This window comes from Schistocerca serialis, chromosome 8 (assembly GCF_023864345.2).
Source record: "Schistocerca serialis cubense isolate TAMUIC-IGC-003099 chromosome 8, iqSchSeri2.2, whole genome shotgun sequence".
NCBI lineage: Eukaryota > Metazoa > Arthropoda > Insecta > Orthoptera > Acrididae > Schistocerca > Schistocerca serialis.
The window spans coordinates 442,298,183-442,326,159 of NC_064645.1; the positions used below are offsets into that span (position 1 = coordinate 442,298,183).

The 27,977-nt window shown below is 41.4% G+C and overlaps 1 protein-coding gene across 1 annotated transcript; it reads left to right on the forward strand.

The window, feature by feature from the left end:
* The first annotated feature begins 27 nt into the window (after positions 1 to 27).
* Positions 28 to 27,977, forward strand: LOC126416122 (viral IAP-associated factor homolog). The gene is made up of 5 exons (XM_050083647.1): positions 28 to 315; positions 793 to 925; positions 18,292 to 18,520; positions 18,608 to 18,816; positions 27,820 to 27,977. The coding sequence occupies exons 1-5, from the start codon at positions 310 to 312 to the stop codon at positions 27,957 to 27,959; spliced, it is 717 nt and encodes a 238-aa protein (XP_049939604.1). The 5' UTR covers positions 28 to 309; the 3' UTR covers positions 27,960 to 27,977.

The following is a 27,977-nucleotide window of genomic DNA, read 5'->3' on the forward strand; positions in this document are numbered from 1 at the left end:
CCTATAATAGGTAATGTTTCATAAAATAAAGCGATCCGACACGAAATGTGTTGTAGAACTGCAGCATTCGAAACATTAATTTTTGTCTCCGCTTGCTGTGAGTTACTGAGCCATATCATGAAACATAGTTGTCATCTAAAATATGGTCTGTCATGACTCACGCTGCCTGCAGGGGATGGTGGCCTACTTGAATCTACTGGTGGAAGTGAAGCAGAGCGTTAGAAGATTAAATTCTGACTGTCAGGGGATGTACTGATAGCTTTTTTACTTCAGGAACGGACTGTTGTTAAATCTTACAACTGCAATAAAATGCAGGTTCGTAGGTACTTGGTTGTTCTCTTTTTCAGATACGGGACACGAGGATCCAGTGCCCATATATGGTGTGTTTGCCCGTAAAATGAAAATCGTTTTGCAGTTAGCGACGAATGTGCCTCTCATTATTGTAAACCTATAGCTCCTGACCGTAGAACTGTGTGTGATTGTTGTTCTAATAATGTGTCGAGAACGCCGTCGATTAACATCAGACGTGGAAAGAGGTGTGGTTATGCGAAACCTCACCATTGAGTAATGAATAAATAATTCCTTTATCGTAAATGACATTAATTTCAAGAAACTGTAAGGAATAGTTTGCACTACGAAAGGTACTATGCTGTTCTTTAGCCCCACGAATTTCAGGTACAGGTGCTTGTATCCCAATTGTGTTCATAGCTGTATTCACTCTTTAGAGGTTTACCACTGTAGTAAATTATACATCATTGTAGATGTTATAATATAACGTAGAACGTATTTTAGGATCCAAATGAAGATACGGAGTGGAATGCAGCGTTGCGAAGACATGGTATTCTTCCTACAAAAGAAAAGGAAATTACTGAAGAGGAAGTACTAAATATTGTTGAAGCAACTATAGAAGAGAAGCAGTCCAAAGGTAGGGCATGATTTTTTTTTTTTTTTTTTACACTTAAATTATATATTTCAGTTTCAGAAACTTTCATGTGCTTTTCAAAGTTAATGAAAGCGTAGGAAATGTACAACACAGGCATCCTACCGAATCTAGAGTGTCTAAGCCAGATATTTAAATGCCAGTTTATCCAGTGGACCTTCAAGGGGGAAATTTACTGACTGTGCAGATCAAGTGTGAAATTAGAACATGCCTACACTGAAAAAAGATAGATGAAAGAAGATATTTAAATATTCATGTGGCAGCTACAACTGGTTTTACACTAACCAGATTATTTATTTATTTATTTTAGGTTTACCTAGTCCTGTTTTATGCAAAATTTTAGTTACGTTCTGATTTTGAACATCGAGAGCAAACACACCTGGAAATGCTTGGCATCCTCTAGTGCACAAAGTGTTTACAGTTGTGAGGTTTTTCGCTCTAGCTGTGGAATAATACTAAAGATGAGAACTTCTACTACTAAATATATCTAACAGCAGCAGTGTTTTGGGTAGCTTTCTTTTTTATCTGCAATATCAGTGAATGTTTTCATTAAGAACTCTTGTCTTTTAAGTCTTCATTACCGTTTATTGGTTACAAGTTTTCATGTTCTCTTCATTGATGCCAATTAACACTTGTCTAAGCTTTTCAGTCAAAAACTTAATCAGAATTTTACTATCTCATTTCATACATAAAGATAAATGCACAGGAAATTTCAGTGTAAGTATGCGATTGAGACGCATACTAAATGTCATAAAAATCTACACTAATCTTAATTTACAACCTTCAGTACAAGTTTATTACATTATTCTACAAAAGTAGCTTTTCCCTCATTTAAAAATTCTGTGATTGAATAATAACGTTCTCGCACAAAGATGACATGTAATTTTCTGTTTACCTAACCCAGTTCCACACCATGAGACTTTTTTTTTCGCTTTTAATGTGGTATAAATTTTTATAACCATCTAGTGAGAAGTTTGGGAATAACGTTTTAATCTATGAGATGTTAACATGAGTCTTGTTTGTTTTTCTATTAACATATATTCACTGATGAGCCAAGGCATTATAACCACTGTTTAATAGCGTTTTGATGCACCTTTGGAAAGTGATTCAGCAGCAACTCTGCATGGCATGGATCCGACAAGTACTTGGTTCATTTCTGGAGTTATATGGCTCCAGGTATACATGCACAGGTCACACACTCAGTCAGGTTCAGTTCAGGCAATTTGGTGGCTGAAACATTGTGAGTTCACTATCCTGCTCCTCAAACTACTATAGCACAATTCTGGTCTTGTGCCATGGATAGCTATCTGTTGGAAATAAAGTTGCCAACAGGGGGCACAGAGCATAAAATGAGTGCAGGCGGTCCTATTAATCCCACGTGCATTTCCCCCATACATCATAATATCGTCCTCACTAGCGAAGTTCCATAGCGGGGTGCAGATTTTGATAAGCTGTCCACCTGTATGATGGCATATCCTGGCTCTTCCTCGTATGTGGTGTTACGAGAAATATAATTCGTCTGGCCAAGTGACACATTTCTGTTGATCTGTTATCCAGTCTTTATATGATCTCATGCCGACTGCAGTTGTAATTGACAGTGTTGTTGGGTCAACATAGAAACACATAGGGATCGTCCAGTACAGACCCCGTGTTCCACATTGTGCTCCGAAACATTTGTGCCTGTGCCAGAATTGCACTTCATCAGGGCTACCATAGATTACCACCTATCCTGCTTTATGTAGTGGGAAAGTATTCGGCCTTAAAGTTCTGTGCTGAGATGTGGGCGTCAAATACCTTGTCACGTACTCATGTTTTCACTGTCATTCAGCAACTGTCATTTATAACAACAAAAACAATCAATTTTTGACAAAATGGTTAAATTGAATTGATAAAAAAACCTACTCACCAAGCTAAGACAGAACACACACTTAAAAGAAGGTTGTAATTAGGCAAGCTTTCAGAGCCAGTGGCTCCTCCTCCTGGAGTCCTCTCCAGTCCTTTTCTTTCACCCCTCTTCCTTCCCCTCTGCCTAAAGGAGGAGCCACTGGTTGCGAGAGCTTGCCTAATTACAACCTTCTTTTACATGTGTTTTCTGCCGATGCTTGGTGAGTAGATTTTTTTTTATCTATCCAATTAAACCACTATCCTTTGATACTCATGACAGTAGTACACGTACAGCCGACCAATGTCGCGATTTCCAAGATGCTTGTTCCCAGGTGCTGCACCATAACAATCTGCCAGTATGTTAGTGGATTTCACCAAGCAAGTTGGGAGGATGATGTTTCAAACCCACTTCCAGCCATCCATATTTACGTTTGCCGTGATTTGCCTAAATTACTCCAGGAAAAAATGCCAGCATGGTTCCTTTGAAAGGGTACGACCAGTTTCCTTCCCTATCCTTGACAAAATCTGAGCTTGTGCTCCATCTTTAATGACCTCGGTATACTTTTCTTGCTGCTTCACATGCCCTAGTTTTGCAGTGGGCAGCAGGCATAATGTTTTGACTCATCAATGTATGTTGAAAATGGTTGCCTATAAATAATTATGAATTGTTATGTACAGTAAGAATCAGTTTATATATGTTAATGTATGGAATAATTAAAATATATAGAGTCATAAATAATAATTGGTGTGAATCCCTAGACTTAATATTACACAAATTTCTAATAATAGTTCTTTGTCGTAATAACATCCTATGTACACTACTTCAGTAGGCCCCTACCCCCAAAAGATTATTCTGAATCTTGCAAGAGATTCAAAGTAGCTGTGTTAAACAATTTCAAGCTATTTGTCAAGTAGTTTATATGAGAAGACCACAATAAATGTTTCTCTAAAATTATTCCATGAATTTCACAGAATCTTTCCTTAAATTCCTGATTTTGATAGGCAATTTGCTAGTTATTTGAGTCTGATTTTTTTGTTTTAAACTGCATTTGTTTTGTAAAACTTGTGTTTTCCCCATCAGTTAAAATGTTCAAATAATTTATGAGAAAGCAGCTGGGTGACATCTTAGAGAATGATGGTTATCAACAACCTGTAACTTTTTGTGTTTTTACTACCTTTGTCATGTTTAATTTTAATCCATCTGTCAAACCAGTATACTAAGCTGTTTAGGATATTAATTAATCTTTGGGGAATTTGTTCTCTGGATTCTCTTTCAATAACTTCAGTTACATCATCTAAAAATAAAACTGTGTAGGGTGTTATATTTAGAGATAAGTCACTTTCATAAAATAAAAGCAGTGTTACAACCCCCGACCTCAGGGGTTTAATATGTCAAAATGACAGAGAGGTATGGTTTGGGGGGAGAGGGTTGACTCACACCGAAGTGTGCAGAGAAACACAGGCAAGTGTGTCATTGACTTTATTACAACAAAGGTACACAGCAGCCTTCTGCTGAACTTGGAAATGGCACTGCACAGCGTGTGCGCGTGAGTCAGTGCAAATGCCAGAATCTGCAGCATCAGTGTGTGGTTGCCCAGCCTTGCAGGCATGGCAATCCCATTTGCGCCACGGCTAAGTGGCTGTCGTGTGTTCGTGTGTGTGTTAACTGTGCCAGTATCCCAGAACATTGCTGATTGTTCCCACAAGTGCGACTTGTGGGCCCCATGTAGAGCGCCGAAGGGAAACAGCCGACCGCCATCATTGTAGTGAGCCTCAGCAGATTCGGCCGTCCACCCAGGGCAGCTCATTTCGTAGATAGCTCTGCACCCGGGAGGCTGTGAGTTTGTGCCACAGCACTGCCCCTGTGAACAACAGATTGCAGTACGCCAGACGATGTACCCAGAGAAAGGAGGCCAGTAGCCTTCTCACTCCTCACCCCGGTTTAGTTCCAAGGTACAGTTTGCCCCCCCTCAGCAATGATGCATCTGTGCAACGTAGGTTGGAGGTAGCTTCAGCGAGCCAGGTTGCTGCCAATGTCCATCACCAAAAGGTCGTCGTGGTCGACCTGCAACTTAAAAATAGTTATTCTCTCCTGTTCTAGACGGCAACACGAGAGCCCCTTCGAGCTTTCGTGTTTCCTTATTTATGTCTTTTCCCTACACCTCTGACATAGTTTCTCTGGAGGGGACAAGTAGTAATTACGAGGTCAGCTCTTGTCAGCCCACTTTGGCCCCTACACACATTTCACTAGGTGCTGTTGTAACTGCACTGTATGGGTTCTTCACAGCATGTTGGTGCCCTGTGCTGCCCTGATTAATTGACGTTTGTGTACAGTGTGTCATCAGCCGTTCCTTCTAGCCTGCGAGCAGTGTCATAAAACTGTCTCGCAGAATCATTTGCAAAATGTCAAAATCAGCCGTGCCTGCCACCCGATATCCCAGTTGGTCCCTTAGTTACTGCCTTCCAGCCATAGATGTGTAAAATTTCAAGAATTCCCCAAATGCACACTTGTAATTATTCATGGCGAATCAACCAGACTGGGTCTGAAGTGGAACCTTGTGGGATGCTCCATGAAATAATTTTATGTATCTGATGTTGCAACTACCCTTTTCTTTCTCTCTATTAAATATGCTTTGTTCCATTTCAGAGCACTACTGTATATTAACCATTCTTTCTAATTCACAGAACACTAGCAAGTGTTTCACACAGTCATAAGCCTGTAGCAACCAAGATGATAGGTTAACGTTGGCTGCTGTAATTACAAGAGCTGTCAAACAATTCACGTTCCAGCCACCAGAGACAATGGGTTTTGGTTTTTTTCTCTGTGTTTAGTGTGATTTTCCATGAGTTTTACATGATAATGTTAACTTCTTGGCAATTATGGACAGTCTTGTGTTGAACTCTTCTCTAGTGCTAACTAGTCTCAGGTATTATAAAGTATCTTTTCTGTGTTTTAGTTAATAAATGTTATTTGTTACTGGTTCACTAGAGGTCATATTTTGTACATTCGGCTGAGTATTACAAAAGCGCAGTTATAGTTGTTCGGACAGCTAAAATCTAGAGGCACCAATGTTAGTGACCCGAGCGTGATCTTAGCATATCTGATCAGTCCACAAAACCAGAAGCAGCAGGAATAACTTTCAATAGGGAATGAATAATTTTCACAAAATGTGAAACACATCAGCTGCTGAAGTACCTTCAGGGTCATGACTCCCTGTAAGATTGCCACCATTCTGACCTTGTAATCCTGCATTATGGTTTGCACAGATAGAAGTGAACTTTCGTTTTTCCAAAATAGCTATGTATTTGACCAAATTTTCCTTGGTAGTTAGCCAGCTCCATCATCATTTTGCAGCTGAAGTCAAAGGTGTAATAACTGCACCTCCTGAACGGGACTCCTATAAAAAACTCATGGCCAAATTAATTCACAGGACTTCCACATCATAAGAAGAGCATGTGTAACAAGTCCTAGTGCAAGAAGGTCGCTATATGTCAGGCACTTACGCAGTAAAGTCAATGCAGGCACTGTATATGATACCTTACTATGTATGCTGTGGAGTGGCTGTCTTCCAGTGCAGGTGAAAGCTTTAATAATGTCCCAGACTGAAGTGCAATTAGATGCCATTGCGAATCTGGCCAATACGATACAATATGCGATATTCCCAACTTCGATCTGTGCAGTGGTAGCACAGTCCAACAGTGTTTGTCATCAGTAGTGACTTGCGCAGTTTATGATTGCCTCGTAGATAAAGTGAATGCTCTTAGTAAACAGATTAGTTAACTGCTGTCTCATTGCAACTGAAGCAATGACAGGACGCTGTCACAAGGGATCGGATAGTCGTTCGTTCCTCTGCAAACTCCTAGGCTCTGAGTGTCCCAGCGCAGCAGCCTTCTGTTTCCTAATCCCACAGGAAGTTTGTAGATGAGGTGCACATGTGCACCTCCCTTGTGCGCACCCAAATTCGAGTGACAGGCAGACATAGGCACATCTGATTGCCGATTGCTGTCACAGCATCTCTCTTATCAGTGATCGAAAGAGGGGACAAAAATTTGTTGTTGACATTAGTTCAGACTTGTGTATTTATTTATGTATATTACTTTGCAATAGTTGGCCACAGATTTAATTCTCCTTCTTTGCAGCAAGCAATTCATCCATTGTGACTTAACGGCAGTCAACATATTGACATAGACTTGGAACAGTGGCATGTCTTTCCCTGGAATTTCACTGTTGCCGATATCACGGAACCCGTAATCAGAGAAGATTTCCTGGTGCATTATCATCTGTTACTGAATATGACGAATGCAAGATTCATCGACAGCATCACAGGCCTTTAAACTGCTGGATTCTGATCCAACACAGTGCTACACAGCACCAAGTTTGTCTAGTTAGGAGGTTGTAAATACACCAAGCAACTTGAACGTTTTCCAGCTATAATGTGACCCTCAGAGAGGTACTTCACAGTACTGTCCATTACATTAAAATGACTGATGGCTCACCAGTTTTGTGCAGACCTAGGCGATTAGTTCCTTATGGTCTGGTCATAAAAGTCAGAATTCAACTCTGTGCTCAAAGAAAGTTTCATTTGGCCTGCTAACAGCCCATTATGACTTCTCCATCAAGTACCCAAGTAGTACGGTGTGTGGCGCCTGTGTGGTGGTTATGAAGAGCTTAATGCAAATACAGTGCCAGACAATTACCCAGTACCACCATTAAGGGATTGTAACTACGCTCTGCATGGTGTGACCGTTTTTAGTGTGCTAGGCTGCGCAAAGGCCTTCGTGCAAATTCTTGTGGCAGATGAGTACATCCCGAAAACAGCCATAATCATGCCATTTGGCTTGTTTGAGAGTCTCTTCATAGCATTTGATCTGAGCAATGCTGCACAGTCTTGGCAAAGGTTTACCGACTGTGCTGCAAGGATTGTCATTCTGTTTTGCTCACTATATGACACCTCATGTTTCTGCCTCACCCAATCAGTTCCAGCAACACGAGGTGGAAGTCTGTAAATGATTAAAGCAACATGGTATGGTATCGAATACTATGAAGTGTGTATTTGGACAACCACAGGTTTATCTTCTTGGGCCATCTGATTTCATCAGCGGAGTCACTACTACTTCCAGAAAAAGTAGAAGCCATAATGAAAATTCCATGGCTTGAAACTTTCATGGATCTACACTGTTTCTGAGGAATGCTAAATTTTTTTTGTCGTCATCTACACCACCTTACCAAGTGGCGAGAACCACTGAGTGCAGCACTTTCCAGTCATAAAACTGGAGGAAATTCTCTGATTCAGTGGAGAGACAAGATTAAGCCATACTTTTGAAGTAGCAAAACGTAGCAAATGTCGCACTTCTGGCACATCCCGCATTGGATGCACCTCTTGTGTTGGTGGTAGGTGCTAGTCAGATTGCTATCATTGCAGCATTACAACAGCTAGTCGACAACACACTTGCCTTTTTTTCACTCGAGCCTTCACCACTGCTGCAAAAATGGAATGGTTAAAATCATGAACTTCTTGCTATTTATGAATCAATCAGGTACTTTTGCCCTCAGATGGGAACCAGAGCGTTCACTTTTTTATTTGTCTGTGCTTTTGACAGAATGACGACAGCTGCTATCCACAACAGTACAATCATTTAGAGTTCACTGCCCAATTGAGCATTGACATGCAACATATTTCGGACATTTACAACATTGTGGCCAACTGTCTGTCTCAGATTAGCAGCATAGCAAACTCTGTTGGCTTTGCACAACTTGCAAAGGCACAGGAATCTGACCAGGAACTCCGAAATCTACTGAAAGGTGCATCGTCCACCCCACAGCTACAAATGGCTGATGTTCCTGATGCATACATGATATTTCTGGTGGAAGGCCTCATCCTTTTCTGCCACCCACATTCCACGGATGTGCCTTTGACAGAATTCACAACCTGTGCAACCCTGGTGTTAGATCATCGACTCACCTGGTTTCAAAACATTTTTTATGGCCTGGCGTGCAAAAGTATCATCACTAGTGGACTGACTTGTACATCCATTGCCAGCAAAGCGACATATCCCATCACATGCATACACCAGTAAGAGATTTTCTAGACACAGTTTCTGCGCATGCACGGTGATGTAGTAGATCCTCTGTCTTCGCCAAATGGGCGGTCCTATTTTTTAACTGCAATCAGTTTTTTCACTCATTGGCGAAAGCAATGACCATCGACAACATTTCAGCAGAAACCCTAGCCTCGACCTTTTTACCAAATTGGATTTTGCTCTTCAGCTACTGTCTGCTGCATATCAGTACAGACTGCAGCCGATAATTTGCTTCGGAGCTATTTACTCAACTTAGTAGCAAATTCTGCAGTGCTGTTCTTTATTGGACAACAAGGTATCACCCAGTGAACAATGGCATGATTGAACATTGGCACCATTCTCTGATAACTTCACTGATGTGTCATGACACTAGTTGGTTAACTGTGTCATGACACTAGTTGGTTAACACCCTTACCCAAGTCCTTCTCGATCTTCACAACACACCCAATGATATGCCATAATATTACGACCACTGCCCACCATGACTTTGGATGCCACCTGGTGGCATTGCGTGCACTTAACGCAGTAACGAAAGTTTGTAAGCAGAGCAAAAACAGATGGGAGATCACCCTAGTGAATATATGGGCTGCAAGTGGGGAAATCCATTGAGATAAGGGACTTTGACAAAGGGCAGATTATAGTATGAAGGCTTTCACGACCGGATGACATATCTTCTGGTAAACCTTCCGGGATGTAACGTCGTGGTCCATGAAACTCTTCAGCTCCTAACGTTTCGTCCAGAGCTGCGCTGGACATCTTCAGAGGGGTGTTTCTCCTCCGGTGAGTCTTGCCGACTTGCAAGACTCACCGGAGGAAAAACACCCCTCTGAAGATGTCCAGCGCAGCTCCGGACGAAACGTTAGGAGCTGAAGAGTTTCATGGACCACGACCTTACATCCCGGAAGGTTTACCAGAAGATAAAGGGCAGATTATTATGAAGCTGGTCAAATGTTCATATGATACAGTCATGAACTTCTATGGGAAGAGGTAGAGGGACAGTGAAACAACCACTATGCACTAAATGATTGGACACCCACAACTCTTTATAGAACATGGGGTTTGGAGGCTTGTCTGCTCTATAAAGTAAGATAGTTGATGATTTGTGGCACCTCTGCTGAAAGGGCAAAATACTGGTGCATGCACAAGTGTTCCACAGCACACCATTCATCCTACATTGCTGATCATAGAGCTCTGCTGCAGATCATCTCTATGTGTGCACTTGTTGACCCAATGACATTGTCAGTTACGATTGCTGTGAGCACAGGACTATCTGGATTCGACTGTTGATCAATGGAAAAGTGTTGACCTTTGAATGAATCACATTTTTGCTACACTAGGTCAATGGTTGTCTCCACAAATGCCATCATTGAGATGAACGATGGCTCAAAATGTGCAGCACACCACAGTTATGGGCTGGTGGAAGTAGTATTATGCTATGGGAGACATTGTCCTGCACTTGCATTGGAGCTGTGGTAGAACTCGAAAGACACGCTGACATCTGCGAACCACCTGCATCCCTTCATGCTTGATGTCTTACACGACAGTGATGCCCATCTTTCAGCAGTATAACTGTTCATGTCTCAGAGCCAGAACTGTGCTATGATGATTTGAGGAGCATTATAGTGAGCTCACATTGATATCTTGGCGACCAAATTAGCCTTATGTAAATTGTATGAAATGCATCTGAGTCACTATTGGCTACCATCTCCGTGCACGCAAATCAGCACCCTGCTATTTACATGAATTACATGGCCTGTGTGTAGACTTCTAATGCCACATACCTCCACAAACCTGCCACAAACTGTCTGATTCTTGAAACTGAGAATCAGTGATGTATTTTGTTCCAAAGTTGGACAAACAAACTATTAAACAGGTGGTTATATGTTATGGTTCCCCAATGTATAAACCAGACTTGGATTTTTCATAAGCAGAGCTCATTTACAGTGAAGCTTTATGGCTCCCTGGCGAATTCATTGACCCAAGTTCGATGCATCTTCCTGACCGTGACCAAAAAGCTTTCATTTGTCACCTGAAGGAACAAATTGTGTGCATTCACCCCCATGAAGCAAGTAGACATGGCACAAGGCCAGTCTGCATGCCTTGTGATTTACAAACATGCACATGTCATGCTACACACAAACAGTGTCAAACCAGTGCTACAATTTGCCTTACACAGGCCCGCATCTTGTCATCAAAAGAGGAACATGAACTCTGGACATTGTAGTGAATCGCAAAACTACCACAGTCTTCATTTACAGAGTTTCCAGCTTACATTTTCCCAGAGCTCTCTCTCTCTCTCTCTCTCTCTCTCTCTCTCTCTCTCTCTCTCTCTCTCTCTCACACACACACACACACACACACACACACACACACACACACACCACAGAGCCATCCTGAACCTCATTCATGCTCAAGCACAATCGCATCTGTCCAAAGCAGCCCCTTACCTGAATGTTGAACGTGCTCCAGGTGTTGAGCGCACTACCCATTGCACAATCCCCAAGAAGTGACCAGGATCATCAGTTACTGTCAGCTGCTGTGTTTCGCACTCGAGCCACCAGCAGTGCTGCATTTTTGTTTGTTCTCTATGTGCAGTGCGATGTGCCATGAACGTCACAGAGGACACTAATATCTTGGCATTTATGGATAGTTGTATCGAACTCCTCTCTGGTACTAACTAGTCTCAAGCATTATCAAGTAACTTTTCTGTGTTTACTAGATAATAAATGTTATTTGTTCCTGGTACACTGGAATGCGTATTTCATACACTTGGCCAAGTATCTCGAACACACAGTTATAGCTGTTCGGATGGCTAACACCTAGTTGTGCTGGTATTTAGAGGTAAATCACTTACATAAAATACAAGATTGAGCTTGAAATGGAAATACAAGATTGAGCTTGAAATGGAAATACAAGATTGAGCTTGATATGGAAATACAGGATTGAGCTTGAAATGGAACCATGTGGGATGCTCTGTGAAATAATTTCATGTATCTTTCTAATTCATTAAGTACTAGGGACTGTTCTCACAGTTGTAAGCTTTTGTGCAGTCAGGTAATTCCTGTGATTTTTTTTTTTTTTTTTTTCTTTTTCTTTTTTACTTGTTCATCGATATGCAAATTTTCTCATTAAATTTGTTGATGGTAAATCGATTTAATGTGATGATAATAGCTTTCGCTGAAAAAAGTTGGGTCTGAGTTGCAACAAGATTATCAAATACTTTTGAAAAATTAAGAAACTACTTTGTTAGTCAGTAGTGTCCTGCATCTTCTTCGGATCTATTCTTGAACAAGGGCTTTACTACTGTATTCCTCAGATTATTACTTCAAATTCATTGTGAATGGGGTCCTGATATTATACTAGTAACTACACTCCTGGAAATTGAAATAAGAACACCATGAATGCATTGTCCCAGGAAGGGGAAACTTTATTGACACATTCCTGGGGTCAGATACATCACATAATCACACTGACAGAACCACAGGCACATAGACACAGGCAACAGAGCATGCACAATGTCTGCACTAGTACAGTGTATATCCACCTTTCGCAGCAATGCAGGCTGCTATTCTCCCATGGAGACGATCGTAGAGATGCTGGATGTAGTCCTGTGGAACGGCTTGCCATGCCATTTCCTCCTGGCGCCTCAGTTGGACCAGCGTTCGTGCTGGACGTGCAGACCGCGTGAGACGAGGCTTCATCCAGTCCCAAACATGCTCAATGGGGGACAGATCCGGAGATCTTGCTGGCCAGGGTAGTTGACTTACACCTTCTAGAGCACGTTGGGTGGCACGGGATACATGCGGACGTGCATTGTCCTGTTGGAACAGCAAGTTCCCTTGCCGGTCTAGGAATGGTAGAACGATGGGTTCGATGACGGTTTGGATGTACCGTGCACTATTCAGTGTCCCCTCGACGATCACCAGTGGTGTACGGCCAGTGTAGGAGATTGCTCCCCACACCATGATGCCGGGTGTTGGCCCTGTGTGCGTCGGTCGTATGCAGTCCTGATTGTGGCGCTCACCTGCACGGCGCCAAACACGCATTCGACCATCATTGGCACCAAGGCAGAAGCGACTCTCATCGCTGAAGACGACACGTCTCCATTCGTCCCTCCATTCACGCCTGTCGCGACACCACTGGAGGCGGGCTGCACGATGTTGGGGCGTGAGCGGAAGACGGCCTAACGGTGTGCGGGACCGTAGCCCAGCTTCATGGAGACGGTTGCGAATGGTCCTCGCCGATACCCCAGGAGCAACAGCGTCCCTAATTTGCTGGGAAGTGGCGGTGCGGTCCCCTACGGCACTGCGTAGGATCCTACGGTCTTGGCGTGCATCCATGCGTCGCTGCGGTCCGGTCCCAGGTCGACGGGCACGTGCACCTTCCGCCGACCACAGGCGACAACATCAATGTACTGTGGAGACCTCACGCCCCACGTGTTGAGCAATTCGGCGGTACGTCCACGCGGCCTCCCGCATGCCCACTATACGCCCTCACTCAAAGTCCGTCAACTGCACATACGGTTCACGTCCACGCTCTCGCGGCATGCTACCAGTGTTAAAGACTGCGATGGAGCTCCGTATGCCACGGCAAACTGGCTGACACTGACGGCGGCGGTGCACAAATGCTGCGCAGCTAGCGCCATTCGACGGCCAACACCGCGGTTCCTGGTGTGTCCGCTGTGCCGTGCGTGGGATAATTGCTTGTACAGCCCTCTCGCAGTGTCCGGAGCAAGTATGGTGGGTCTGACACACCGGTGTCAATGTGTTCTTTTTTCCATTTCCAGGAGTGTATTTTAATTTCTCTAATGGATGTTTCATCTGATCCAGTTGAATTTTTATATTTTTAAAGATAATAATTCTTCTACTGCATCTTTAGCTATGATTCCTTAAAATTTTGTTAGAAGCTTTGTGTTACCCTGATCCAGACCAGGACATTCGGGATGGACATTACCAAGCTAAACAATTTTTATCAATATCTGGATGCATTTACAAAAAGTTCATTGAAATATTCTAATATTTCTGAAGGACTTACAATTGTTTGTCACCTAACTCAATTTTGGGAATTTGTGAACTCCCAGCTGTGACACTTTGTGGTTCACTTGTGCAAAAATATTGGACATGCCATGGTATTATAGTTTAAGGGAGAAAAGTGTAATTCACATATATAGCCATTTACACACTTAAAGGTGTAGTTTGATAATAATGGGACAGATGATCATTTATGATACGGTATTTCAGGAGTTTGTTGGTGTTCCAAGAAAACAGGAGGATGAGAATACACGAGGCAGACAGTAATCTAATAGTATTATATTTACAATTGTTCATTTTTTAAAAAAATATATCATTCTTCATCACTTATCTATGATGAACTCTTCTGCTCTACTTATGGTATGTGTTCCATATTGTCCTAGTCACTTCATTTTACATCATTTGACAGCACTAATTTTGAAATATCTACAATACTTTGGTTTTTAATTTGTCAGCATTACCCTTTCACGTCCTGTGCCTGAAATATCTACTTTCATAAACTCTAGAGTCACATCTTCATTTACTGATACAAGATTTATCTTGATGAAGAAAGCTCTTTTGTCCACACTATTCCATCCATTTTGTTGTGCTACGTAATGTCAGTTGTTTCCCTATCATTCTGGTATTACTGTCATTGCTATTTATGTCTCCCTACTCGAGTTTGTTCTATATTTTAGGTCACTTTGCCTACATTTACTTTTCTTCTTACATCACTTCACTTGCTTTGTAAAGTATGTCTGCTGAGTACCAATTCTATGACAATAGCATACATTTTCTGTTCTCTGTGGTTTCCTTCCCTAATATATTTCATATGAATCCCCACCCCCCCATGAACCATGGACCTTGCCGTTGGTGGGGAGGCTTGCATGCCTCAGTGATACAGATAGCCGTACCGTAGGTACAACCACAACGGAGGGGTATCTGTTGAGAGGCCAGACAAACGTGTGGTTCCTGAAGAGGGGCAGCAGCCTTTTCAGTAGTTGCAAGGGCAACAGTCTGGATGATTGACTGATCTGGCCTTGTAACAATAACCAAAACGGCCTTGCTGTGCTGGTACTGCGAACGGCTAAAAGCAAGGGGAAACTACGGCCGTAATTTTTCCCGAGGGCATGCAGCTTTACTGTATGATTAAATGATGATGGCGTCCTCTTGGGTAAAATATTCCGGAGGTAAAATTGTCCCCCATTCGGATCTCCGGGCGGGGACTACTCAAGAGGATGTCGTTATCAGGAGAAAGAAAACTGGCGTTCTACGAATCGGAGCGTGGAATGTCAGATCCCTTAATCGGGCAGGTAGGTTAGAAAATTTAAAAAGGGAAATGGATAGGTTAAAGTTAGATATAGTGGGCAGGAGGAACAAGACTTCTGGTCAGGTGACTACAGGGTTATAAACACAAAGTCAAATAGGGGTAATGCAGGAGTAGGTTTAATAATGAATCGGAAAATAGGAGTGCGGGTAAGCTACTACAAACAGCATAGTGAACGCATTATTGTGGCCAAGATAGATACGAAGCCCACACCTACTACAGTAGTACAAGTTTATATGCCAACTAGCTCTGCAGATGACGAAGAAATTGAAGAAATGTATGATGAAATAAAAGAATTTATTCAGATAGTGAAGGGAGACGAAAATTTAATAGTCATGGGTGACTGGAATTCGTCAGTAGAAAAGGGAGAGAAGGAAACGTAGTAGGTGAATATGGATTGGGGCTAAGAAATGAAAGAGGGAGCCGCCTGGTAGAATTTTGCACAGAGCACAACTTAATCGTAGCTAACACTTGGTTTAAGAATCATGATAGAAGGTTGTATACATGGAAGAACCCTGGAGATACTAAAAGGTATCAGATAGATTATATAATGGTAAGACAGAGATTTAGGAACCAGGTTTTAAATTGTAAGACATTTCCAGGGGCAGATGTGGACTCTGACCACAATCTATTGGTTACGACCTGTAGATTAAAACTGAAGAAACTGCAAAAAGGTGGGAATTTAAGGAGATGGGACCTGGATAAACTGAAAGAACCAGAGGCTGTACAGAGTTTCAGGGAGACCATAAGGGAACAATTGACAGGAATGGGGGAAAGAAATACAGTAGAAGAAGAATGGGTAGCTTTGAGGGATGAAGTAGTGAAGGCAGCAGAGGATCAAGTAGGTAAAAAGACGAGGGCTAGTAGAAATCCTTGGGTAACAGAAGAAATATTGAATTTAATTGACGAAAGGAGAAAATATAAAAATGCAGTAAGCGAAGCAGGCAAAAAGGAATACAAAAGTCTCAAAAATGAGATCGACAGGAAGTGCAAAATGGCTAAGCAGGGATGGCTAGAGGACAAATGTAAGGATGTAGAGGCTTATCTCACTAGGGGTAAGATAGATACTGCCTACAGGAAAATTAAAGAGACCTTTGGAGATAAGAGAACCACTTGTGTGAACATCAAGAGCTCAGATGGAAACCCAGTTCTAAGCAAAGAAGGAAAGCAGAAAGGTGGAAGGAGTATATAGAGGGTCTATACAAGGGCGATGAACTTGAGGACAATGTTATGGAAATGGAAGAGGATGTAGATGAAGATGAAATGGGAGATACGATACTGCGTGAAGAGTTTGACAGAGCACTGAAAGACCTGAGTCGAAACAAGGCCCCGGGAGTAGACAACATTCCAACTACTGACGGCCTTGGGAGAGCCAGTCCTGACAAAACTCTACCATCTGGTGAGCAAGATGTATGAAACAGGCGAAATACCCTCAGACTTCAAGAAGAATATAATAATTCCAATCCCAAAGGAAGCTGGTGTTGACAGATGTGAAAATTACCGAACAATCAGTTTAATAAGCCACAGCTGCAAAATACTAACACGAATTCTTTACAGCGAGTGGAAAAACTGGTAGAAGCCGACCTCGGGGAAGATCAGTTTGGATTCCGTAGAAATACTGGAACACGTGAGGCAATACTGACCTTACGACTTATCTTAGAAGAAAGATTAAGGAAAGGCAAACCTACGTTTCTAGCATTTGTAGACTTAGAGAAAGCTTTTGACAATGTTGACTGGAATACTCTCTTTCAAATTCTAAAGGTGGCAGGGGTAAAATACAGGGAGCGAAAGGCTATTTACAATTTGTACAGAAACCAGATGGCAGTTATAAGAGTCGAGGGATATGAAAGGGAAGCAGTGGTTAAGAAGGGAGTAAGACAGGGTTGTAGCATCTCCCCGGTGTTATTCAATCTGTATATTGAGCAAGCAGTAAAGGAAACAAAAGAAAAATTTGGAGTAGGTATTAAAATCCATGGAGAAGAAATAAAAACTTTGAGGTTCGCCGATGACATTGTAATTCTGTCAGAGACAGCAAAGGACTTGGAAGAGCAGTTGAACGGAATGGATGGTGTCTTGAAGGGAGGATATAAGGTGAACATCAACAAAAGCAAAACAAGGATAATGGAATGTAGTCGAATTAAGTTGTGTGATGCTGAGGGAATTAGATTAGGAAATGAGACACTTAAAGTAGTAAAGGAGTTTTGCTATTTGGGGAGCAAAATAACTGATGATGGTTGAAGTAGAGAGGATATAAAATGTAGACTGGCAATGGCAAGGAAAGCGTTTTTGAAGAAGAGAAATTTGTTAACATCGAGTATAGATTTAAGTGTCAGGAAGTCATTTCTGAAAGTATTTGTATGGAGTGTAGCCATGTATGGAAGTGAAACATGGACGGTAAATAGTTTGGACAAGAAGAGAATAGAAGCTTTCGAAATGTGGTGCTACAGAAGAATGCTGAAGATTAGATGGGTAGATCACATAACTAATGAGGAAGTATTGAATAGGATTGGGGAGAAGAGGAGTTTGTGGCACAACTTGACCAGAAGAAGGGATCGGTTGGTAGGACATGTTCTGAGGCATCAAGGGATCACCAATTTAGTATTGGAGGGCAGCGTGGAGGGTAAAAATCGCAGGGGGAGACCAAGAGATGAGTACACTAAGCAGATTCAGAAGGATGTAGGTTGCAGTAGGTACTGGGAGATGAAGAAGCTTGCACAGGATAGAGTAGCATGGAGAGCTGCATCAAACCAGTCTCAGGACTGAAGACCATAACAACAACAACATGAATCCCCAATAAACTTTGTAAAGGCAGTGCCTCAGTTCATCTCTATTGCTATCAAAGCTGAACCAATTTTCATCTTTAATGTTGTTGCTGCTGTGATATGCTGAATGCTGACAAAATAAAGTGTTATTTATAGTAATGCAATCCTTGCCTTGTTTTCTATTCATGACTTAAGTAAAGATAAAACATGTCCCTCGTTTCTCTTCCCCTTGCCCCACCTTGCCCCTAGCTGCTGATGCATTGATAATGATTTTGAACTTTGTTACAGGAACAAAAAAATTAGAACAGTGTACTCTTGATGAACTGGATGAATTAGAAGATGAAGAAGATGAGAGAGTATTACTGGAGTATCGCAGAAAGCGAATTGCTGAGATGCAAGCAGAAGCTGCAAAGTCGAAGTTTGGTGAGGTAAAGGAAATAAGTGGAGAAGATTATGTTCAAGAAGTCAACAAAGCTGGTGAAAATATTTGGGTAGTCTTGCATTTATATAAACAAGGGTAAGTTAGTTATCGAATGATCTAATTCATGAATAGTTCTTGGTTAATAAAAACACAAAGTTTCATTTTTCTGACTATTATTTACAGCATCCCATTATGTGCATTACTCAATCAGCATTTATCACAACTTGCCGCAAAATTTCCAGCCACAAAATTTTTGAAAAGCATATCAACCACATGTATACCAAATTTCCCTGACAGCAACTTACCAACTATTTTTATATATTATGAAGGAGAACTCATTAAACAAATGGTTGGGCCTTTAAACTTCCGTGGAATGAATATGACTGTTGAAGGTAAGGTCTTCTTTAATAGTATACAATTTATAGTTCAACATGTAGTAGTGCCACATTTACATTTACAATTTTACACATTGTGTGTTATGAATTATTTTTGCATATATTCTGTAATAATCATCTTTTCAACCGTTAAAATTTTAGACACATTGTTCTTCACTTCCAAGCGTTTATCAGCTTTACATTTCAGATCAGTTATTTGTTTTTAGTTCTCTCTTATACTTCAACAAAATAATGCTGTCATGTCAAATCATTGCTCCCACCCCTCCCCAGATTTTATTTTATTTTCCTGATCAATTTGATTTATTCATCCAGGGATAATTTAATAATGACGGAGGATTTGTCGTCATAATACAATGAAAATAAATAGTTCAAAACACACATGTATATTATGTGTATAAGTATGTTTTTATGAGGATAGAATAGGATAGGACAAGTGACTGGACATGGCCTCAATGAAGGAAGTTTCCTGGCATTTGCCTGAAATGATTTATGAAAACCACAGGAAATCTAAATCGGGATGAGTGGACATAGCAAACTCTATTCTCCTGCACTGCCTTATTCACTGCACTGCCAGTTTAGTGCCACAGTACAGAGAGTGGGAGCTCCTGGCAACAGTTAACCATGACAAGCAGCCATGGCTGTGGCAGAGGGATTCACATGGGAAGAGTCTCTAGTCAGAGTGTTTGGCTCCATTCCAGATGATTCGCTACTAAGAGGATCAGATGTCCTTTCACTAATGACGGCAACACCCCAGCAGTCCCATCATAGAAAACAAACCATCCCAGTGCAGTGGCCGTGGCATGAGAGGAAAGTTGATTCAAAAGAAATGGTAAGAAATACCATTTTCAGTATATAGTTTGTACACAAAGAGCCTCTGTGCAAACATAGAACAACATGGTATCAATTTTTTCTGCCCTGTCCAACAAGGGCCAAAAAACGATAGGGTATATACAGGCTTTTATTTTAGCTTTCAAAGATGATATATTACCTGAAAAAGTAAAAGCCGTGTATTTAAAAGTTGCAAATTGAGCGTATGACTTCATACTGCATAAATGATCCCATCTGTAGATGGTTGCAGCATAAGAACACTCTAGCAGTGACTCACATGTATCAACTGTGGAGAGCAACTTTTCCCTTGGTCTCTAAATTTCCGAATTTTAAAGAAGAAAAGAAAGATGCAAGAGTATAAAACCTTTGACCATCCTTCATATTTTAAAACAAAAATATGTACTTCACAACCATGGTGACTTAGCCTCTAAGCAATGGTGAAGATGAACACATTTTCCTCAATGTCAGGCTCTGATGGTCACATGAATACATCTGTTTTGAGGAGCACTCCCCGATGTTATTCAATCTGTATATTGAGAAAGCAGTGAAGGAAACAAAAGAAAAATTCGGAGTAGGTATTAAAATCCATGGAGAAGAAATAAAAACTTTGAGGTTGGCCGATGACATTGTAATTCTGTCAGAGACAGCAAAGGACCTGGAAGAGCAGCTGAACGGAATGGACAGTCTTGAAAGGAGGGTATAAGATGAATGCCAACAAAAGCAAAACGAGGGTAATTGAATGTAGTCGGATTAAGTTGGGTGATGCTGAGGGAATTAGATTAGGAAATGATACACTTAAAGTACTAAAGGAGTTTTGCCATTTGGGGAGCAAAATAATTGATGATGGTCGAAGTAGAGAGGATATAAAATGTAGACTGGCAATGGCAAGGAAAGCGTTTCTGAAGAAGAGAAATTTGTTAACATCGAACATAGATTTAAGTGTCAGGAAGTCGTTTCTGAAAGCATTTGTATGGAGTGTAGCCATGTATGGAAGTGAAACATGGATGATAAATAGTTTGGACAAGAAGAGAATAGAAGCTTTCGAAATGGGTAGATCACATAACTAATGAGGAGGTACTGAATAGAATTGGGGAGAAGAGGAGTTTGTGGCACAACTTGACAAGAAGACGGGACCGGCTGGTAGAACACGTTCTGAGGCATCAAGGGATCACCAATTTAGTATTGGAGGCCAGGATGGAGGGTAAAAATCGTAGAGGGAGATCAAGAGATGAATACACCAAGCAGATTCAGAAGGATGTAGGTTGCAGTAGGTACTGGGAGATGAAGAATCTTGCACAGGATAGAGTAGCATGGAGAGCTGCATCAAACCAGTCTCAGGACTGAAGACCACAACAACAACAACAACAACAACAACAACAGCAGCAGCAGCATAAGAGACTGTGGCTGTCTTTTATGGATTGTAGTATCCTTAATGTCTGCCTTCCTGACATATCAAAAGATGGTTAACCTGATGTATCAGCTACCTCCAGCTTTCACCCTCCTGGGTGATTTCAGTGCCCGCAACCCATTATGGGGCAGTGTAGAATATACACCCAAGGTTGTCTAAGAGAACAAATGATCACAGATCTTGACCTACATTTGCTGAACACTGGCAGTCCAACTGATTTTAGTGTGGCCTGTTGCAAATATTCGTCCATCAATTTCCTGATCTGTAGCTGTAGGTACCCATCAGGCCCGTTTAGAGTAGAAAATGATCCTTCATCATTGTCATGTCCCTCCCACACTGAAACTCAACCAGTCACCCACCAGAATGGGCCATCAAAAAAAACTTTAACACTGCTCTCCCATCTGATGCTACTCCATAAGGGATTATCAGTTACCAAGAACATCAAAGATCACAGTCTCCAATGACTTAAGTGATCATCCCCAGTTGAAAACTTTATTGCTTTTAAAAGGTTTTCTCCTGGCATTGTCAGAGCTGTTAAGAAAGAAATGTCAGTACATAGGGGCCCAAGTCTCTTCTTCACTAACAGGGGTGAAGTTGCTCTGTATCTAAGGCCACCAGCTATCAACCCTTACTACTAATATCCCTTTAAATGGCAATGTCGATACTAACCCTACTGTTATGGCAGAACTGTTTGTGGCACACTTTGTTCAAACATCTGCGTCCAGCCTTCGATCTGCACAAAAGATAGGTAACGCCTGCTTCAATGAATGACAACCCTCAGCATTCTGAGCTTTGGCCATAAAATGGCACCAGGACCAATGGAACCCACACTCAATTGCTGCTGCTGCTGCTGCTGCTGCTACTACTACTACTACTACTACTACTACTACTACTACTACTACCACCTGTGGATTACCAATACCACATTTGTGTGGTCATTAATCATATATGGTGTGAGTTCACAGTTGTCCCAGTCTTGAAACCAGCTAAAAATTCATGTGAGATAGACAGCTATAGATCCATCTGTTTCATGAATGAATGTTCTGTGTAAGTTGGTGAACCAACAGTTGCATTGGTCTCTTGATATGAGGAGTCTTTCTAGCAATTGCCAGTGCATATTTCATGAGGGTCAGTCACAACTGACCATTTAATTTACCAGATTTATCTATACTGCTGGCTTTTGTTCCCTCCAACTCCTCGTGGCTGTCTTCTTTGACTCATTGTGTTACCACACTGCTTGAGTGAGGGGGTTTCACATGCTCCTCCCAATTTTTATTTAGAATTTTCTACTTTCTGGTTCGACATTTGAATTGGTGTGTCCTTAATTAATCACTGCTTAAGGTCTCATTGTCCCTGCATGTTTTCAATTTTTGTATTTATTACAGTTCTTAAACCATGAGTGTTTTGAATGCTGGCCAAATGGTGCTATAAGAGAATCACAATACTGGAAACCTCATGCATGGCTTCCAATTTTTCACTGGCAAACCTGTGCTATACTCTTCTACCAACCTAGAATTATTCATCCACATCCAGAACTTTAGCTTCGCAATGAACTGCTCAGTGGGGTAGAGTCATCTCACTTTTTGGAACTTTTAGTTTTGCCTGATTGACTTGGTTTTCACATATTTGGCAGCTTAAAGAGAAGTGTGTTGAAACTCAACAGTCCCTGCTGCATAAGTAACAGATACTGGTATTGTGAACAGCTCCAACCTATTATTACTTTACAAAGTCATTCTTGACTGGATTATGGGAGTCTGGCTTCACAGGTATCTGGCTCCATCAGGAGGCAACTACAGGACCCTTATTGCTATGGGCCCCTTAAGGGCAAGCACTATTGAGGCCCTCCTGGTAGAGGCTGGGATTTCTCCTCTACAGATCAGACATCTTTGAATTGTGCAGTATATGTCTGCAACTTCCCTGAACACCCGAATCACCATATCCATTTCCCCGACGGGGAAAGTCATCTCCCACAGAGGTGGCCCATGTCTGGCATCCAAGTAGCAGTTCATCGGTGTTTCTTCGCTCTGACCTCCTCCTCCCACCCACCTTTCCCCCATGTGCACCTCATTCTTCAGACTAAAGACTAATAGAAATAGTAAACACCTCTGCATTTCCACAGTTATTCAGCTCAATTCTTGGCAGATTTACTAGTTCAAAAGACATCTTTACTGACAGTTTAGGGGTAATAGATCACATCGGCTATGCCATCACACTATCAGTGTGTCAAGAACAGCACTCCCTATCTTATAGGTGCAATATTAGTGGCCATTATCATTCTATTATACTAGCACTTGGCCCTGTTGAAAATTCCCTGATCTACAGTGACACTAAGGAGGTAATGGGTCAAACTGATGCTATTCTTGGAACCTGTTGGTTTTGACAGTGCAAAACCTTATTTGGAGCTTGATTGTATTCCTCTAGACAGCAAGCCAGTTAGTGATTCCAGAGAATGAGCTAGCTGATGATCAGTTAGCAGAGGAAGCTACTGTGATGGAAACCTTGCAGATTTGAGTTGTTGTTGTTGTTGTTTTGTCTTGAATACAGAGACTGGTTTGATTCAGCTCTCCATGCTACTCTATCCTGTGCAAGACTGTGTACCTCCAAATAACTACTGCAACTTACATCCTTCTGAATCTCTCAGTGTATTCATCTCTTGGTCTCCCTCTACAATTTCTACCCTCCACGCTGCCCTCCAATACTAAATTGGTGATTCTTTAATGCCTCAGAACGTGTCCTACCAACCAATCCCCTCTTCTAGTCAAGTTGTGCCACAAATTCCTCTTCTCCCCAAATTCTGTTCAGTAGCTCCAAATTAGTTACATGATCTACCCATCTAATCTTCAGCATTCTTCTGTAACACCACATTTCGGAGGCTTCAGTGCTCTTCTCATCTAAATTATTTATCATCCGTGTTTCACTTCCATAGATGGCTACGCTCCATACAAATACTTTCAGAAAGGACTTCCTGACACTTCAATCGATACTCAGTGTTAACAAATTTCTCTTCTTCAGAAATGCTTTCCTTGCCATAGCCAGTCTACATTTTATATCCTCCCACTTCAACAATCATCAGTTATTTTGCTTCCCAAATATGAAAATTCATTTACTACTTTAAGTGTGTCATTTCCAGATCTGATTCCCTCCACATCAACTGAATTAATTCACTTACATTCCATTAACTTTGTTTTGCTTTTGTTGATGTTCATCTTACATCCTCCTTTCAAGACACTGTCCATTCTGTTCAGCTGCTCTTCCAAGTCCTTTGCTGTCTCTGACAGAATTACAATGTCATCGGCTAACCTCAAAGTATTTATTTCTTCCCCATAGATTTTAATTCCTGCTCCAAGTTTTTCTTTTGTTTCCTTTGTTGCTTGCTCAGTATACAGATTGAACAACATCAGGGATAGACTACAACCCTGTCTCACTCCCTTCTCCACCACTGTTTACCTTTCATGCCCCTCAACTCTTATAACTGCCATCTGGTTTCTGTACAAATTGTAAATAGCCTTTCGCTCCCTGTATTTTACTCCTGCTGCCTTAAGAATTTTAAAGAGAGTATTCCAGTCAACATTGTCATAAGCTTTCTTTAAGTCTACAAATGCCATAAATGTAAGTTTGCCTTTCCTTAACCTATCTTCTATGGGAAGTTATAGGGACAGTACTGCCTTGCTTGGTCCTACATTTCTCCGGAATCCAAACTGATCTTCCCCGAGGTCGGCTTAAGTTTTTCCATTCTTCTGTTAAGGATTTGTGTTAGTATTTTGCAACCATGACTTGTTAAACTTATAGTTCGGTAATTTTCACACCTGTCAACACCTGCTTTGTTTGGGTTTGGAATTATTATATTCTTCTTAAAGTCTGAGGATATTTTGCCCGTCTCATACATCTTGCTCACCAAATGGAAGAGTTTTGTTATGGCTGGCTCTACCAATGCTATCTGTAGTTCTAATGGAATGTTGTCTTCTCCAGGGGCCTTGTTTCGACTTAGGCGTAGGTCTCTCAGTGCTCTGTCAAATTCTTCAATCAGTATCATATCTACCATTTCATCTCAGTGCTCCTGTTTCCGTAATATTGCCCTCAAGTACATCACCTTTGTATAGACCCTCTATATACTCCTTCCACCTTTCTGTTTTCCCTTGTTTGCTTAGAAATGGTCTCCCATCTGAGCTCTTGATATTCATACAGGAGGTTCTCTTTTCTCCAAAGGTCTCTTTAATTTCCCTGTAGGTGGTATCTATTTTACTTGTAGTGATACATGCTTCTACATCCTTACATTTGTCCTCTAGTCATCCCTGCTTAGCCATCTTGCACTTCATGTTGAACTCATTTTTGAGACGTTTATATTCCTTTTTGCCTGCTTCATTTACTCGGTTTTTGTATTTTCTCCTTTCATCAATTAAATTCAGTCTCTCTTTAGTTAGCCATAGATTTGTACTAACCCTTGTCTTTTTACCTACTTGCTCCTCTGCTGCCTTCACTATTTCATCTCTCAAAGCTACCCATTCTTCTTCTACTGTATCTCTTTCCCCTGTTCTTGCAAATGGTTTCCTAATGCTCTCTCAGAAACCTCTACAGCCTCTGGTTTTTTCAGTGTATCCGGGTCCCATCTCGTTAAATTCCTACCTTTTTGCAGTTTCTTCAGTTTTAGTCTACAGTCCACATCTGCACCTGGAAATGCCTTACTACTTAAAACCTGGTTCCTAAATCTCTGTCTTACCATTACATAATCTGTCTGAAACCTTCCAGTGTCTCCAGGCCCCTTCCACATATATAACTTTCTTTCACGATTCTTAAACCAAGTGTTACCTATGATTAAGTTATGCTCTCTGTGAAATTCTGCCAAGTGGCTTCCTCTTTCATTCCTTACCCCCATTCCATATTCACCTACTACTTTTTGTTATCTTCCTTCTCCTACTATCGAATTCCAGTCCCTCATGACTATTAAATTTTCGCCTCCCTTCACTGTCTGAATAATTTCTTTTATCTGTCATACATTTCTTCAGTTCATCATCATCTGCAGAGCTAGTTGGCATATAAACCTGTATTACTGTGGTAGGTGTGGGCTTCGTGTCTATCTTGGCCACAATAATGCATTCACTATGCTGTTTATAGTAGCTTACCCGTACTCCTATTTTTTAATTCATTATTAAACCTACTCCTGCATTACCCCTATTTGATTTTGTATTTATAACCTTGTATTCACCTGACCAAAAGTCTTGTTCCTGCTGCCATCGAACTTCACTAATTCTCACTATATCTAACTTTAACCTACCCATTTCCCTTTTTAAATTTTCTAACCTACTTGCCCGATTAAGGGACCTGACATTCCACACTCCGATCTGTAGAACACCAGTTTTGTTTCTGCTGATAAAGATGCCCTCCTGAATAGTTCCCAGCTGGAGATCCAAATAGGGGACTATTTTTACCTCCAGAATATTTTACCCAAGAGGACACCATCATCATTTAACCACACAGTAAAGGTGCCATGTCATCAGGAAAAATTTCACCTGTAGTTTTCCCTTGCTTTGAGCCATTTGCAGTGCCGGCACAGCAAGACCTGTTTGGTTGATGTTACAGGGCCAGATCAGTCGATCATCCAGAATGTTGTCCCTAAAGCTACTGAAAAGGTTGCTGCTCCTCTTCAGGAACCACACATTTGTCTGGCGTCTCAACAGATACCCCTCCATTGTGGTTGCACCTACGGTATGGTTATCTGTCTCGCTGAGGCACACAAGCCTCCCCACAAATGGCAAGGTCCATGGTTCATGGGGGGGAGGGGGGGTATAGGCATAAGAATCCAACTCAGGTCAGAGCTGTGTCTTCAGCTTTTCGAGACACAGAATGAGGGATGGCAATTACTAGTAAAAAGTCAAGGGCCACAAAGCGATCTTCTCTTTGGCCTTCCCAAAGGGAATTTGTCCTTTTCAGCTCTGTATCAGCCATATCTGGCTGACTCGCAGTCATGTCCTCCACTGAGATGATCCACCCGTTGTCATCGTGACACCCCTGTTCAATGGCCTGTACCCTTTTTAGAGTGCCCTGACATCAGTGCTTTGCAGCAAGCTTGAGGACTCATCATCTGTGCTGTTAGATGGTGACATCCAAGTGAAAGATGTAGTTTTACACTGCATTCATGAAAGTGGTTCACCTGCTGTCATTTGAAGTTTGCCATCATGCCTCTCATCTGTTTTTACCATCCTGTGACAGCCCTTCTGAGGGGCTGCTGGTTGGGTAGGAAAATTTTCCCCCTGCCACATGACTAGCACAGAGGGTTGTTCGGATGGGGGGGGGGGGGGGGGTGGACAGTCTGGCTGCTTGTAGTTGGCCACCTCCCTCACCTCACTGTATTTTATTACTTTTTATGGTTATTTTCCCTTTGCTTTACTTCTTACTTTATTATGTTCATCAGATGGTATCAGACAATTGCTTGACTCATTCCACATCTCTGGAGGTGGTTCTCCTGTATGGGAGTTACGGAACAAAATCAATCAATTAATTTTCCACCTCTAGCTTTTTTATGCATTTAAACCTTTCATTTTCAAACTTAAAACCTTGGTGACAGTTCCTCTCATTTATTCTGTAACTGTAGATAACTGCCATCAAATTCTGAGAAATAAATGATTGACTTAGTATACTGAATTAAATACTTAACCTTTAATTCTGATTTAGGTATATTTGTGTACATAATTCTGATTCAGATTTGCATCATTTATTTGTATACATATTGCATAATAGTGTAGTATTTCACTTACTGCATGTTTCAGAGCTTGAGTGGATACTAGGAGAAGCTGGTGCTGTGAAAACAACACTTGAAGAAGATCCAAGACCTAAAATTAAGGATGTGCTCTTTTCTAAGCTAAAAAATACAGCTGATGATGATGATAGTGATAATAATGACTGGTAATAAAAGCAAGACTCAGTC